We start from the raw sequence: 16,308 nt of genomic DNA on the forward strand, positions 1-16,308 counted from the left end.
TGAGAACAGTCTGGGGAGGGTGGAAGATTCAGCACTTGTGAATCTTCCTCCTGGGTCTCTGACAGAGACGGCATGGCTGGAAGCCTGGCTGGAAGCCTGGCTGGAAGTGTGGTTGGAAGCGTGGAATTCTCATCCCATAAAACAAAGTACTCGGGCCGTACATGCACACCTCCTGGGGCATTGACACAGTCATCGATACGCCTCTGCAGCGATGTGAGGAGACTCTCGCTGTCGCTGTCGAGTTCGGAAGAGGATTCAGGGGTTGGCGAGGGTGAAGGAGGGTGGTACGGTCCCGGAAAGAATTTGTCGCTGTCCGGGGAGCCATGCTGCGGTGATGTTGAAGCGGTAGTTCTTTCAACCGCGTAGTTGTTCATGGTTTCAGATGCTAAAAGTCTGGTCAGTGAAGCTGCATGGATGTTCCGATCGGTCTGCCCGGTTGTTTTTTTATACTGAGAAGGGGTGTGGTTAACGTTGAAGGGGGGCGTTATCGGGTGTTGTGAGGAGGGCGGGTCTAAAAAGCTACCACTTTCTTGATCACCCAAAACATCTCTCCAGTTGCAACAGTTGCAGAACAGCGTTGACATCCGGTCAGCTATCATCTTGTCATGCCATGCGTTAAGCAGAAAAATAACCGGAGTTGTTTTATCTTGAGCCTGTCTTGGAGTTGTGCGGTAACCCCCCGTCTTTGATTGTCATGTTGGTGAGAAGATCCTATTTGTTGAATCTGTGTCAGTTTCGAATTCCTAGAGTGGGGGGAGGGGACCGGAAATGGGGGAGGGGTACGGATTCCGGAAGTGGGGGAGGGGACCGGAAATGGGGGGAGGGGTACGGATTCCTGAAGTGGGGGAGGGGGACCGGAAATGGGGAGGGGGACCGGAAATGGGGAGGGGGGCCGGAAATCAAAGGGGAGACCGGAAATCAAAGGAGACCGGAAATGATTAGGGTCATTAATCACCCGTCAATTAAAAAGTGGCAGAAGGGTATATACTTAAGTCTCTGCTGTGGCCCCCAGACTGTTGAATGCGTTACCTTTATTTGTACGCTGTATTTACTCTGTTGTGTAATTATACACTGTTTAAAAGTTATTTAATGTTTAATAAAGAACTCTGTCTGTTAAGTATTATCTGGTGATAATCAGCTCTTAACACTAGAAGTCCCAGTCCGGTGAATTTTAGCTCTAGAGCTGATATCAGAACAATAGTTGAAAGAGATGATTCGACACTGGTGTTCTTTTTAACATCAAACTTTGCACACATAGAATATTTGAGTGACAACTTCTCTTGAAGTTCAAGAATTTATTAACAGAAATAAAATTAACATCCAGAGATCATCACTATAGAGTGCTGTTTATCTGAATTAACACTATATGTCAATCAACAAATCCTCTCTAGGAGGCTAGTGAAACTTAACTAAAACTACTTAGCAAAATTAAGATAAAAAGAAGCTAAGGAACTATGTACACACAAAAGAAACAAAAGACAAAATAAAGTGGTTGATCAGCATCATCAGACTAATTCATTGAATCCTGGTTCACTGCTGATCTGACTTATAGTAACTTATAGCCAAAGTTCAATTTACCAAAGTTTAACTTAAAGAATGTGAATTAAGGTTAAATTAGCTTAACTAATTCAGAACATTTGGTATGTGTTTCAACCCATTCACAATGCAATGTGAATGGGTTGGGCAATGAATGGGCAATTATTTTTAAAGAAAGATTTTCTCAGTAAAATCATTAACTTTAGGGACACTTGATTTTAATAATGCCTCCAGGAGGCTAGGGGTCATTGTAGCAATCGGTTGCTAAAATCAGCTAATCCTAAAGTTGAACAAAACACCTTTAAATTGACATTAATATTCCATATTAATGTGATGATAATGCTAGTAGCATTATCGAACGATGGTAGAGCGAAACGAAACAAACCTTATGTTTTTCCAAAAAAAAAGAGTAAAAAACAAAGCAACTGGACTTGTTTTCCGTAGTTGAAGACGTTTTGCTTCCTCTCCCGGAAGCTTTTTCAATTCAAAAAGTCTGGAGTAATGTGGAGTAACAAGCTTTATACTATTGCCCAACAAAGGCCTTGCAATGGCTTAGATAACATGCAAATTCAATCAAAACAGGTCCACCCCTTAGTAATGGGCGGTCGTTAAAGCCATTAAGCCAGCAGATTGGACCGAAACTGGTCCACTCATCTGTAACGAGGATTGGGTTAGGGTTGTTATTGGCTTGGTTTAAAGGAACAATGTTTTGATCACCCGAATGAGGGTGAGAGTTAAGGTGATGACTGGCCGGAATTAATCCTATAGCTGTGTTGTAAATTTTTGAGAGTTGGAACCTAAGGCCTCCTCCTCCGTTTAAGGTTGGTCTTTCTCTCTTAACGTAGATGGCTTCCTTCACACCCCTTTCAAACCATCTGTCTTCTCTGTCCAAAATGTGAACATTTTGGTCCTCAAAAGAGTGTCCTTTGTCCTTAAGGTGTAAGTGGACATAAGAGTCTTGTCCCGAAGAGGTAGCTCTCCTGTGTTGAACCAATGCCTCTGTGGAGAGGTTGTTTGGTTTCTCCAATATAAAGATCACAACATTTCTCACTGCACTGAACTGCATACACCACTCCGCTCATCTTAGGTTTGGGGGTTTTGTCCTTGGGATGCACCAGCCTCGGTCTGAGGGTCCTGTTTGGTTTGAAATGTACTGGGATTTTGTGTTAGAAGAAAATCCTCTTGAGTTTTTTAGAGACTCCAGCAACATATGGGATGACGATGCTTTTGCGTTTATTCTTCTCACCATTATGTTCTGCAGCGGGTCTTTTAGATTTTCTTGCTGATTTGACAAAAGCCCAGTTAGGGTACCCACAGGTTTGGAGGGCATCTTTGATGTGTTTCTGTTCCTTGTGCTTCCCTTCTGTTTTAGTTGGGACATGCTCAGCCCGGTGTTGTAAGGTTCTGATGACCGAGAGTTTGTGCTCCAGTGGGTGGTGTGAGTCAAAAAGAAGATATTGGTCTGTGTGTGTGGGTTTCCTATACACTTCAATGTTGAGGTTTCCATCTCCTTTCAAGTTCACCAAACAGTCGAGAAAAGGTAGCTTGTTGTCATTGGCATCCTCTCGAGTAAAGTTGATGTTGTTGTCCACCGAGTTGATGTGTCTTGTGAAAGCTTCCACTTCCTTTAACTGGATTTTGACAAAGGTGTCATCCACATATCTAAACCAGTGACTTGGTGGTGTTCCTCTGAAGGTTCCCAAAGCTCTCTTTTCCATTTCTTCCATGTAAAGATTGGCTACAATAGGTGACACTGGAGATCCCATGGCACAACCATGCTTCTGTCTGTAAAAATGACCGCTGAACTTGAAATAAGTTGTAGAAAGACAAAGGTCCAGTAGGGTACAGATCTGGTTCAGAGTGAAATTAGTTCTGTTATTTAGGTCACTATGTTGTTGAAGACGTTTCCTGGCTGTTTCTACTGCCTCTGATGTAGGTATGCAAGTGAAAAGTGAAGTGACAGCGAAAGACACCAGAGTTTCCCCTGGTGCCATCTTTAAATGTTTGACTTTGTTTGCAAAGTCCTTGGAGTTTTTTATGTGATGTGGTGTGTTCCCCACCAGGGGGGCTAAAATACTAGCAAGCTGTTTAGCAATGTTATAAGTTACTGAATTAATGCTGCTGACAATGGGTCTGAGTGGTGTTCCTTTGTGAATTTTTGGGAGTCCATATAAGCATGGAATGTCTTCCCCTGGATATAATCTATAATAAGATGAGCGATTGATTACCTTGTCTTTTTCTAGTTGTTGTAGGTAGTCAGTGATTTTCTTTTTGTAGGAGTTGGTAGGTTGCCTTTTCAAAGACTCATATGTGTGGGTGTCACTCTGTAGAGTGTGAATTTTGTCCTTGTAATCTGAAGTGTTGAGGACCACGGTGCATCTTCCTTTGTCTGCTGGTAGTATGGTGATGCTTTGGTCCTGGCTAAGGGATCTTATGGCTTTCCTTTCCTGTGGTGTGAGATTGGAGGGAGGTGGTTTGGCGCTGGATAGGGTAGCTGTTATTTTCATCCTGAGTTGTTCTGCCTCTGTTTCAGCCAGATTGTTGTTCCTGATGGCCGATTCCGTGGCCGTTATCAGTTCCACAATGGGTATTTCTTGTGGAGAAATGGCAAAATTCAGGCCTTTACTCAGTACCTCCATCTCTGGCTTCGTCAGCAACCTGCTAGAGAGGTTTTTAACCCACTTGTCCTGGACATTGATGTTAGTGGCCTCCTTCTGGGGTATGTTGGTGTCTAGTGTAGGTGATGCTTTCTGTTGCATTCTATTGAATTTAGCTTTTTGTCTTTCTTTTGTAAAAAAGAAAGACAAAAAGTGTGTGTAGTGTGTCTAGTGTAGGTGCTTCTTTCTGTTGCAGTCTATTGAATTTAGCTTTTTGTCTTTCTTTTGTCTTTTCTTACGTTTTGCAAACATTTTTGAATTGAGAAAGCTTCCTTGAAGGAAAGAGAAACGGCTACAGAATAGAAGTCCAGTTGTTTTATTTTTAACCCTTTTTTGATTTGATCATAACCTGGATGACTGAGAATCTTCACTAAAATGAGTGTTTTTTCACATTTTATTTATCAGCTTTAAGATGTATTTATAAAACACTGATGACTGAATGGAAGTCAAAATTCCGGAAGTTTAATGGTTTTAACTCTGTGGCAGCTAAGCATCTACTTCAGAACACTAGTTAGTATATGACGTCCTTGATCTTTTTTTTAATTAATTAATAATAAAAAAAAGTTTATTAATGTCCTGTCTGGCAATGTGGCAATAAGAATTGTTGTCTTAAAGCCAAAAAGAGCCCAACAGAGTTTACTTTCACAAGCGGAGCCTAACTGCTGTCGCAATAGTATTCCGCTTGATTTTTTTATATGCAATAAGCTTTATTATAATTTATGCAGGGAATATTTCATGTTAAATGGAAACTGAAACAAGAAGGTAGAAGAGAAAAAAGGAGAAAAGGTGAAAGAGAAAGAGGAGAGAGTGACACAATATCCTAAGTTACCTGAAAAGAGAGCGATAACAAGAACAGCAAAACCAGCTGATAAAGTATTAGGTACTTTATCACGTACAAAAAAGCAACAACTTGATACCATCACTGAAGAATATACAGTATCTTATGATACAGAATGTATAACGTGACAGCTGAAGATAATAATAGGGGTTTTCTGTCTAGCAGTGAATCTGTAAGTAACTGGATCCAAGTACCTGTAGGTGTTTGTGAAAGTGTGCTATGTATTATCGAGACCGACACCTGTGAGGCCCGTTTAGCCAACGGCCCCTCACCCCTTCTCGTCTCACCCGGTCGGAGATTTGGCACAGAGAGAAAAAAGGCAGTGAATTCAGAGGCAAAAACAACAGTTAAACATATATTTATTACAATTTGGAATTCCAAAGTGGGAGACACTTACACGTTTATCACAGCATCGAATACCTTAAGTTCTCTGCCTGTGTCTGAAGCCTGTCTCAACACATACACGTTACCCCCCCCTTTTAACACAGACAGTCCAAGCGGGGCTGGACCTACATGAGACATTCAGTCTGCTGCACACATCTGTTTCTTAACCTTTGACTTTTGAATATAATCTATCTCCTAGCTTGGTTCCTGGGAGTTTGACTGCAACAACATACACCCTCATGCAAGCATTTTAACAGTGTTATCACTTACAAGACTGTCATATGGCCTTGGTGCTTCCTGCTCCTGGTATCTATCTGAAGTTTGCATGCACCCTTTGTTTTTCACACACATCCATTTCTTTAGGTTACTGGGTTAAAGTTAACATCTGTATTACTTTAAGCTACACTATTATATATATATATATATATATATATATATATATATATATATATATATATATATATATATATATATATATATGATTATATTTCCATAACAATCCCCCTTTTGGACTCTCACAAAGAGAGTCCACACAAAAATGCAGGTACTAAATATAAAAGCATAAACTAAGAATATGAGACACAGAAAAAACACCCCTGTGAATCTGATAAACACACTGGAGCAAACATCAGAAACAAAGCATGCAAAAATTAACCTTAGCAAGTCAAACACATCAAAATCAACACAGTGAAATAAATCAGAAGAAATTAAATGAGTAACTCATAATCAGCATAAAAATGTAAAAACCATACCGCAGTAACTAATAAGGCAGTATCACAAAATCAAACACATGCAAAACAATATATCTGCATAGAACAGAAAATCAAACAGGATAATACCGGAAAAATCTCATTATATCACCCCATGATACTGAACCAACTCCAATCTCACATCCTGTAGAGAAGGTTCTGTCCCCACCTGTAACATCTGATTATTGGGAGAAGACGAGGAAACTGTGCCCTTTTCAAGAGTAGTGACAATAAAGCGAACAGCGAGAGTTCTCAAACAGGGGACACAGCAGCAGCCGCACGTAACCAAAATTGCCAAAAACACTGACAGAGAAAGCATCATAGAAAGAATTAAGTTCTTCCATTTACCCAGAGCCTGTGTCAGCCATTTATCCAAAGGATTATCTATTCCTGATTGTTCATGCATCGTTTTACTCAGAGTCCTCAAACCTTCTAAAGCTTTAGTCACCAACCCATCCGGTGCTGTATTATTAGGAATAAACGTACAACACATATCTCCAAACATGGCGCAAACACCCCCTTTTTCCGCCAAAAGCATATACAGTGCCATCCTATTCTGAACAGCCATAAGAGAGGTAGGAGCTAATTGTTCAGCTAGCCCCTCAACTGCATCTCTAGTCAGATTAGACAAACGTAACACATTGTAATGTATGTAATTAATTCTATCAACATTCTTATTAGAGTAATCCAAAGGAATATGGATTCAAAACCTGCTGCAACCTGATCTACCAACTTATACCTGTCGGGAACCCCCCTGGGGACCCCGATCGAATCTATGTATGTAGGAGAATTACGTGCCAAATCAAAATCAGAACTACGCTTAATTCTATGTAACAAGTGTTCCTGATTTAAACCCGGTCCCATTAACAACAGTGGTGCCACCAACCTTACCATGGCACACACACCCACAGAGTCAAAAGGGATCCGGACAAACAACTGTTTTCCGCCACAATAATAATACAAACCAGCTCTTGCCCAAGTTGCTATATCTTTCACAGGAAACACCCATTGACACCATTCAGGTGGAATTACTCCTACCCTGGATGTAACTTCTATCCCCCACCCTGTGAAATTAAAACACACATATTGCTTATTTTGATTACCAGGAGTAAATGGCCCAGGGATAGTGTCGTTGTTTATAGGTGGGAAAAGATCATGATAGAACTCACACCCCACCGAGCGGCCTTTTGTCAACCCTAAAATGCAATTATATCCTGTAGGATCCTCAAAAGGAAACAAAGGTGCTGGTTCTGTTGTTAAAATTGGCCTAGCTGCGGCACATGCTACACAGCTCTCAGCCGTATATTGTCTGGCAGTCTGAGCCATCCAAGAAACCCACAAATTACGTCTCCTATCCCCTGTAGAACTCTTAAGAATGTTACCAGGGGTCAATTTATTATAATCTACATTAGGTCCTCCTGAAAAGGATAAGTCTCTCCCCCTTTCTGGTGAACTAATCAGTTCACCAGAAGTAGTCGCATGATGTAGAGAAAGTTTAATCAAACCAACAGGACCGTCATTCGGTGAACCTGCTCCAAGAACAAGATAAAAGCCTGACGGACTAATACTACAAAGTTTGGGCTTAGTAACACCACTATTAAATGCAGAATAAACCCCAGTGTATGCCCCAAAATAAGGATTAATGTTCAACCCAGAAATGGTCAGGATAATAGGATTAACACCTTGTTCCACCCGATGAGAACCTCTAGTAATGGTTAATGCCTCTTGTAATAATTTATCAAACCCACCATGGAGAACCGGAACAGCCTTATTTCCGGTATGCCATCTCATATAAACCCAGTAGTAACACCAACGAGAAGGAGGTTCTGGAATACCCTTCGGAGACACACAAGCATAAACATCAGAGTCCTGCCAGACTGATGGGTCACTACCACAATCTACCACTGAGCATAAATCGAATTCAAATACAACCCTTGTACCCAAAGTGTAATGCAGTTCAATACCACGATGTTGAGTCAGACAATCATCTGTATCCTGAATGGCCCGCTCCTGACGCCTGATAGGATCAGCAGCACCTGCTCCTCGAATAACAATGCTGAAAACAAGCATGCACAACATAAGAAGTAAAACCCATAAACCCAACGTCAGCTGCCGCTGAACCAATCCAGTACCCAATTTCTGCCCCATGTTTAACTTCATACAAAAACCGGAATATCCTAAAAAATATATTTTAAAAAGGAGAATCTATAGACCAAGGGTACACTGGCCCCCACACCTGAAAAAGAAGGTTATGACAAAAAATGAAACAAAAACAACCCCCTTGTAAGATCAAACAAATCCTAAAACTATTACCAGCTTACCACAAAGGTCCTTCACCGGCAAATGTAACCAAATGACTGTGTACCAGTCCAAACAAGTCAAATATTATAGAAATATAAAATCAAAAAATATTGTAAAAAGTAGATCAAAACATCTGTTATATTTAAAGCTAGAAAGATAAAAAGCATATAAAACCACAAATGATTACAAGATTTTCGTTTTTTTTTTTTTTTTTTACAATGACATCAACTTCTTTCTTTCAGACGTTCGTAGAAGAAGGGTGGCGTCCCACAGCCACTCAATACAACGTGATGAATCTGCAGGCAGGAACTTCAACACACAGGTAGACTGCCTGTGGTGTCAAGAACCAGAGGGCTTTATTCTGACCCTGAGTCTGGTTCTATGCACAGCTGACTGAGCCCAATCAGCTGATCCGCTCCTTTAAACCTCCTGAACCTCCGTCAACGACCTCTGAGGTTCTGCTGCTGGTGCACACTGGCTCCAATTAAACCACGTATTACCTTTTCCTCCCAACCTCACCGCATGTGAGGTTCTCTCGATCACCTTGAAGGGTCCCGTGAACCTCGGCTCTGACCACTTTCTTTTGATGACCTTGAGCCAAACCCAGTCGACGTCCGGAGGTGGCGTTCCTCTTTCTCCTTCCTTGGGATGTCCACGGATCTTGGTGTACGCCTCCAGCACAGCCTGCAACTGTGAGAAGTACTCCTTACTTGTCAGACTCTGCAGGTCATCTGCAGTTCCCGGTGGTCGACGTTGGGGCCCAGGAAAGCTTCTTCCCGTCTCCAGCTCGTAAGGAGTAAATCCTGTGGTTGAATTAACCGAAGACCTGATTGACATCAGAGCGAGAGGCAAGGCATCAACCCATGATAGTTTCGTTTGCGCACAGATTTTAGCCAACTTATTCTTCAAGTTCAGGTTCATTCTCTCCACTTTGCCCTGCGACTGGGGGCGATACACAGTGCCAAACCTGTGTGTGAGCCCTAAACTGGACTCCACTCGTTGCAGGTCCTGGTTCTTGAAGTGGGTTCCATTGTCAGTCCTGATGTTTTCAGGGAACCCGTGCCTGGGAATGTAATGGTTAATGAGGCATTTTATCACAGTTTTGCTGTCCTCTCTTCTAGCAGGCCAGGCCTCTGGCCATCCTGTAAAAGCGTCCACACACACCAACAAATACTTAAAACCACCAGCAGGGGTCACCATGTCCATATAATCAAGAATCACTTCCTTCCCAGGAACTGTGATCAAAGGAAATCTGCCCTGCAAAGGTTTCAAAGTCTTCTTTGAGTTAAATTGCCCACACAGTGAACAACTTTTTACAAAATGTTTGACCATATCTGACATAAATGGATGCCACCAATGGTTCAGGTTGTCCATCATCTGTCTGACACCCACATGTCCAACACCATGTGCCTCAGAAAAAAGCTTCTGTTTCAAACCTGGAGGAAAAACCAGTCTGCCATCTGGCCCTCTCCAGCAACCTTCCTGCTCTGAGGCTCCTCTGAGCCTCCACATATTCTTCTCCTCCGGAGCTGCTCTGCTCTGCAACAGTTTAATGTTACTCATGCTCAACTCTTCTCTCAGCTCATCTTCCACCGTCACCATCATCATCTGAGGCGCATATCCAGCGGCTGCTTTGGCAGCCTGGTCTGCAGCCTGATTCCCTAATGCAATGGCTGAATTACTGTTATCATGACCTTTGCACTTTATCACGGCAATTCTGGCCGGTAATAACAAAGCATCGGCCAGCTCTCTCATTTCCATCTCGTGTTTTATAGGTTTACCCCCCGCTGTCAAAAATCCTGCTCTCAACCACTGACATAACTCCACATGAACTGCACCTGTGGCATATGCTGAATCTGAATATACATTTACCTCCTGATCTCGTGTTTTATAGGTTTACCCCCCGCTGTCAAAAATCCTGCTCTCAACCACTGACATAACTCCACATGAACTGCACCTGTGGCATATGCTGAATCTGAATATACATTTACCTCCTGATGTTCTGCCAACTTTAATGCCTGAATCACCGCTATTAGCTCTGCTCTCTGCGCTGACTGAGGTCCTTGTAACCTCTCTGCCTTCCTTGTTACAAATCCTGAGCCTATTCGTTCAACAACAGAATAGGCTGCCCTGAGTCCTTCACTTTCATGTCTGAAACAACAGCCATCTGTGAACAACTGTCTCACCTGTGGGCCTTCAATAGGACTAGCCTCTAGATCTGGTCTCACCTTCTCCATCCTGGAAACCAATTCTTCACATTGATGAGGTTCGCCATCCGTCATGCCATCTGCCATGTTCACACCTTCATGTGTAAATGTGATGTTGGGTGCTTCCAAAATTTTGGACAGCCTGTGTTGTCTGAGTGCAGTCATAGTGAAGCTTTGTGAATTCACATAAGCCACAACACTGTGAGTTGTCAAAATGGTTAGACTGTGTCCTATGACTAAATGTGCAGTCTTTTGAATCATTCTGGCTATTGCTGCTGCATATTGTGTACATTGGGGGTGACGTTTTTCCACGTTATCCAACATGACCAATATATACATCAAAATTTTTCTCTCACCTGTTCTTCTCTGAAACAAGATGCCATTTAAAGCAAATCTGGTTGCAGAAACATCAAGAAAAAATGGGATAGAGTAGTCTGGAAGAGTCAATTCAGCAGCAGATGCAAGTCGTTGTTTAAGCAGAACAAATGCTTCTTCCGCTTCCTGAGTCCAAATCAAAACATTATTTAGTTTTCTCATACCTTGCGCCTTCACGAGGTCCCTCAAAGGCTGCGTCAGGTCTGCATAGCCGGGAATATAGTTACGGCTGTAACCAGTTAATCCCAGAAAAGACAGCATGTCTTTCACGCGCAGCGGTTTAGGATGTGACAAAATGCTCTGTTTATGACTGGAGGACATGCTGGTTGTTCCTGCGGAGATGACACGGCCCAGGAAAGAAACCTGTTTTCTGGCAATTTGCAGTTTATCCTTACTGACCTTGAACCCATGTTCATGGAGGTGTCTCAGAACCAGTTCTGTAGCCTGAAGACAGATCTCAGCAGTTGGTGAAGCCAACAGCAGATCGTCCACGTACTGAATAAGGGTGGTGTTTCTTGGCAGAGGACATGTCTGCAAAACATCTTTCAAAACCTGATTAAAAATACCTGGTGATAGGGCAAATCCCTGTGGCAGTCTGGTGTAACGCAGCTGGCGACCTTTATAAGTGAATGAAAAAACGTCTCTGCATTCTTCAGCCAAAGGAAGACAGAAAAATGCGTTCGCCAAGTCGATACATGTGTACCACTGCTGAGAGGGCTCCAAACTGGAAATGGCCACATATGGGTTAGGTACAGGGATTGTAGGTGTCTTCAAAACAGAATTTACAGCTCTAAGATCATGTGCCATGCGATATTTACCAGTTTGTTTCTTTTCCACCGGCAAAATGGGTGTGTTCCAGGCTGATACAGAGGGTTCTAAAACTCCAGCTGTCAAAAGGCCCGCAATGGTATCAGCAATGCCTTCCTCCGCTTGAGGTTTATGTGGATACTGATTCACCCAAATAGGAGAGTCAGTTGCAACCTGAAATGAAACTGGAGCACATGAAACTAATCCCACATCCGTGGGACTGGTTGCCCAGAGTTGTGATGGGAGAGCATCCAACATCTCTGCTGCTTTATGATGGTCGGTACGTTCCCTGCCATGGTGTCGAGTCAAAAGCTCATGTTTCAAAAGAACTTTGTCAGAGACTGCAGTCATGTCTTGATGACATCAAAAGCTGGATGACTTTAAATTTCCTGCATCTAAATTCTGACAAGACCGAAGTTTTAATCTTTGGGCCAGAGTCCTCAAAAAATAAACTTCTTAACCAATCACTTAATCTGGGTGGCATTAATCTGGCCTCTGGTAATAAAGTAAAAAATCTTGGTGTTATTTTTGACCAAGACATGTCATTTAAATCCCATATTAAACAGGTTTCCAGAGTTTCCTTTTTTCACCTCCGGAATATCGCCAAAATTAGAAACATTCTGTCCAGGAGTGATGCTGAAAAACTGGTCCATGCATTTGTTACTTCAAGGCTGGACTATTGTAATTCTTTACTATCAGGAAGTCCACAAAATGCAGTTCAAAGCCTTCAGCTGATCCAAAATGCTGCAGCAAGAGTTCTGATGAAAATCAACAAGAGGGATCATATTTCTCCAATTTTAGCTTCCCTTCATTGGCTTCCTGTTAAATCAAGAATAGAATTTAAAATTCTTCTTCTAACGTATAAAGCCCTTAATAATCAAGCTCCATCATATATCAGAGCTCTGATTACCCCGTATGTTCCTAACAGAGCACTTCGCTCTCAGACTGCAGGTCTGCTGGTGGTTCCTAGAGTCTCTAAAAGTAGAATGGGAGGCAAATCCTTTAGCTATCAGGCTCCTCTTCTGTGGAACCAACTCCCAGTTTTGGTCCGTGAGGCAGACACCCTGTCTACTTTTAAGACTAGGCTTAAAACTTTTCTTTTTGACAAAAATTATAACTAGTGACTCATGTTACTCTCAGCTACCTTTATAGTTTTACTGCTATAGGCTTAGGTTACTGGAGTATATCAGGATCTAATTTTCTCACTATATTGAGTTCTACTGTTCTTCAATTATGCATTATGTGTTGTCATTTCTGCTTTAACTTTCTGTTCTCTCTCTTTTCTCTTCATAGTAGGTACACCTGGTCTGGCGTTCTGTTAACTGTGACATCATCCAGAGAAGACGGCTCACCCGCTACTACCATCTAATGTAGAACAGATTACTAGATCAATGTGTGCTTCTGTGCTTTTTTGTTTCTCTTGTTGTGTCTCTGTTCTGTCTTCTGTAACCCCAGTCGGTCGAGGCAGATGACCGTTCATACTGAGCCCGGTTCTGCCGGAGGTTTTTTTTTTCCCGTTAATGGGTGGTTTTTCTTCCCACTGTCGCTTCATGCTTGCTCAGTATGAGGGATTGCAGCAAAGCCATGTACAATGCAGATGACTCTTCCTGTGGCTCTACGGTTCCCCAGGAGTGAATGCTGCTTGTCGGGACTTTGATGCAATCAACTGGTTTCCTTATATAGGACATTTTTGACCAATCTGTATAATCTGACCCAATCTGTATAATATGATTGAACTTGACTTTGTAAAGTGCCTTGAGATGACATGTTTCATGATTTGGCGCTATATAAATAAAATTGAATTGAATTGAATTGAATGAGGAAATGCTTCATCTGACATCATATACCATTGCTGTTGTTCAGGAGTTAACATCACTGCGGCTGCCACCCCCTCAGGGGCCACATATATGTTCTTAGATGTGACTGTCCATGGGTTACCTTCAAGTTCTGCAGCAAATGATTCCTCATACCAATCTGCGTGATTTCTGTCGTAGAACAGAGTGACGTGTGGAGGATCAGGTGGAGTCAGGTAGGAACTTAGGCTTTGAATCCAAGGCTTCCATAGCTGGAACACCGAGAGAACACCAGCTTCAGCAGGTTCTGTTAAGAGTCCCCAGTAGATGTCAGCAAACTCTTCCCCCACGGGCCGAACCAGATATTGTCCATCCTGGAAAGTGTGACCACATGCTAGAGAAGAACCGTCTGGAAAGGTAACAGTCAAACCTTGAGGTCCACAAAGCACTGCGGCTCCCAGTTTAACCAACAAGTCTCTTCCCATCAAATTGACAGGTGTAGATGGAGACCATACGAATGAATGATGCAGTTTCTGGTTTCCAACTTTCACCGGAAGTGGTAAAGTCATCGGCAGACACTGTTCCTTCCCTGAGAAACCCATTAGTGACACAGTCTTAGTCGACAGCAAAGAGGCAGATGGCTGATTGATTATAGTGGAATATGTAGCTCCAGTGTCGACTAAAAAGTTCATGTGTTCTTCTCCAACCTTCGCTGGCAGCATGGGGTCTGCGGAACTCACGCTGCTGGAGTTATTCTCAGGGATGTGTCAAAATTGTCCATAAAAGTTTTCTCCGACCTGGGGGTACTGACCTTGCGGAGGCGGGGCCATATTAGGGTTCGGTGGCACAATCTCACCTCCTGGTGGGAATTGACAATCCCTTGCCCAGTGTCCAACTTGTCCACAGTTAAAGCAAATGTCGACAGGTGCCCTCCCAGGTCCGCCATATCCACCTCGTCCTCTCAGACCACGGTTCCAACCTGACCGTCCACGCCGTCCACCAAATCGCAATCCGAATCCACGCGCAGAACCCGCAGATCTGTAATTACATGGAGGATAGAAAACAGGAGGGGGGATCCCTCCCCCTTGCATTGGATTAAACTGAGGTGTCACCATCGGGGATGGAGCCCCAGGTGATGCAACTGCCGAAACCATAACATGTTCAGTTTTTTCTTGTTTACGTTGATTCACCTGCCGTTTAGCATCTAATAATTGCAATTTGATTAATTGATCATGAATATCCTCTTTCTCTTGTTTTTTCTTCTTCTCTACATCCTGAGCAACATGCAAATGGTGTACAAGATGTTTTTCCCAGCGGGCATACTCACAACCAGGCATCTCAGGATTCTGTTTCATCAGCTGTGACACCAAAGGAGGCACACCTTTCAGGACAGCTTCCCTGAATAATTCACCCAAGTTAGAACTATCCCCTTTTGGATTTACACCTGTGTGTTTAATCCAACTCTCTTCAGCTTGAGTAATGAAATCCTTTGGATGCTGTAAGGGATCCCAGTCAAACTTGGGAACCGCTGCAGGAGTTGATAATGGGAAATGCTCTCTAATGGCGTTCCCCAAACGAGTGATAACTGAAGAGAATAAAGTTTCATCTCCAATATTGGATGTTCGAGCTTCATATTCAATGTCATCTGCAGTTGAAGCAGGAACACAACGGCCTAGAACAGCTCTAAAATCACCCAAAGCCAGTTTAGTTCCTTTAGTTAGATTATCAAGTTCGGCAAGCCACAATCTGCCACCAGCTGCAATACTAGGCAATTTGTCCACCAGGGCTTGTACATCTCCAAATGAATAAGGGACATAGTTTTCTGTGCCCACATTATTTTGTAATATAGGCATCTGCACTCTAGTGGGACCTTGAGAACGAGTTGTCATTGAATGCATGCTGTGAAAGCTATCCTTTAAATTTCTTCCCACACCACGAGTGCGTGGTGTTCTCTGTCTCCTGGCAAATTCTGCTTCTTCAGTAGAATGATATAACCCATTATTATCAACCATGTCTTCTTCAGCATGCGTTTCTCCCTGTAAGGAGAAATCCAACAGTGGCACATTTAACAAATCAGTGGCGTTGTCCTCCTGCCAAATCCCTTTTAGTGACATTTTTACATTAACCTCAGGCTCCAATGAACATGGGTTATTAAACTTGACATTAGTTGATACTGCTGGTGATCTAGTTCCTGTTTTATTAAGATCAACATGATTTAAACCTGTTGCTGGTTGTGTGTCTTCTGAAGATACAGAAGAACAGCCCCTAGAGGGCGGTCTTACTCCAGGGTCCTGGGCGTGCAACGCATGCTCCTCAGGGCCTGCTTTCGTCATCTGACAGGCTGTAGGCGGGGAAGTAGGCCTGTTAACAGACTGAGACGAGTTCTCGCGAGCAGCTCGAGCGAGAAAAGGCTCACAAGACTTAAAAGGAGTGAGGGATATGGGTGGTGCATTAAATGACGTATGCGGGTGTTGAGCATTATCTGAACATATATCGCCCCTTGGAGTATATGCCGGGAGCATTTCTATTACTAATTCTCCGCCTCTAACATCCAGAACTGGATACAATCCGGAAGAAGTAGTGTTTATATTGTATGGCGGAGGAGATTGTACTGTTTCTTCTTTTGTTTCAAACAAATGTTTAATACCCTGCCAAATTACC

General features: G+C 42.8%; 2 protein-coding genes across 2 annotated transcripts; both read right to left on the minus strand.

The window, feature by feature from the left end:
- Positions 1-8,885: 8,885 nt before the first annotated feature.
- Positions 8,886-10,479, minus strand: LOC118565128. Its single transcript, XM_036144807.1, has one exon. It carries the CDS (start codon positions 10,224-10,226, stop codon positions 8,886-8,888), a length of 1,341 nt encoding a protein of 446 aa, XP_036000700.1. The 5' UTR covers positions 10,227-10,479.
- Positions 10,480-14,414: 3,935 nt separating this feature from the next.
- Positions 14,415-15,822, minus strand: LOC118565129. Its single transcript, XM_036144808.1, has 2 exons — positions 14,627-15,822; positions 14,415-14,506 (listed from the first exon to the last, which is right to left on the minus strand). Exons 1-2 carry the CDS (start codon positions 15,759-15,761, stop codon positions 14,415-14,417), a joined length of 1,227 nt encoding a protein of 408 aa, XP_036000701.1. The 5' UTR covers positions 15,762-15,822.
- Positions 15,823-16,308: the final 486 nt, after the last annotated feature.

This window comes from Fundulus heteroclitus, chromosome 13, assembly GCF_011125445.2.
Source record: "Fundulus heteroclitus isolate FHET01 chromosome 13, MU-UCD_Fhet_4.1, whole genome shotgun sequence".
Classification (NCBI taxonomy): Eukaryota; Metazoa; Chordata; class Actinopteri; order Cyprinodontiformes; family Fundulidae; genus Fundulus; species Fundulus heteroclitus.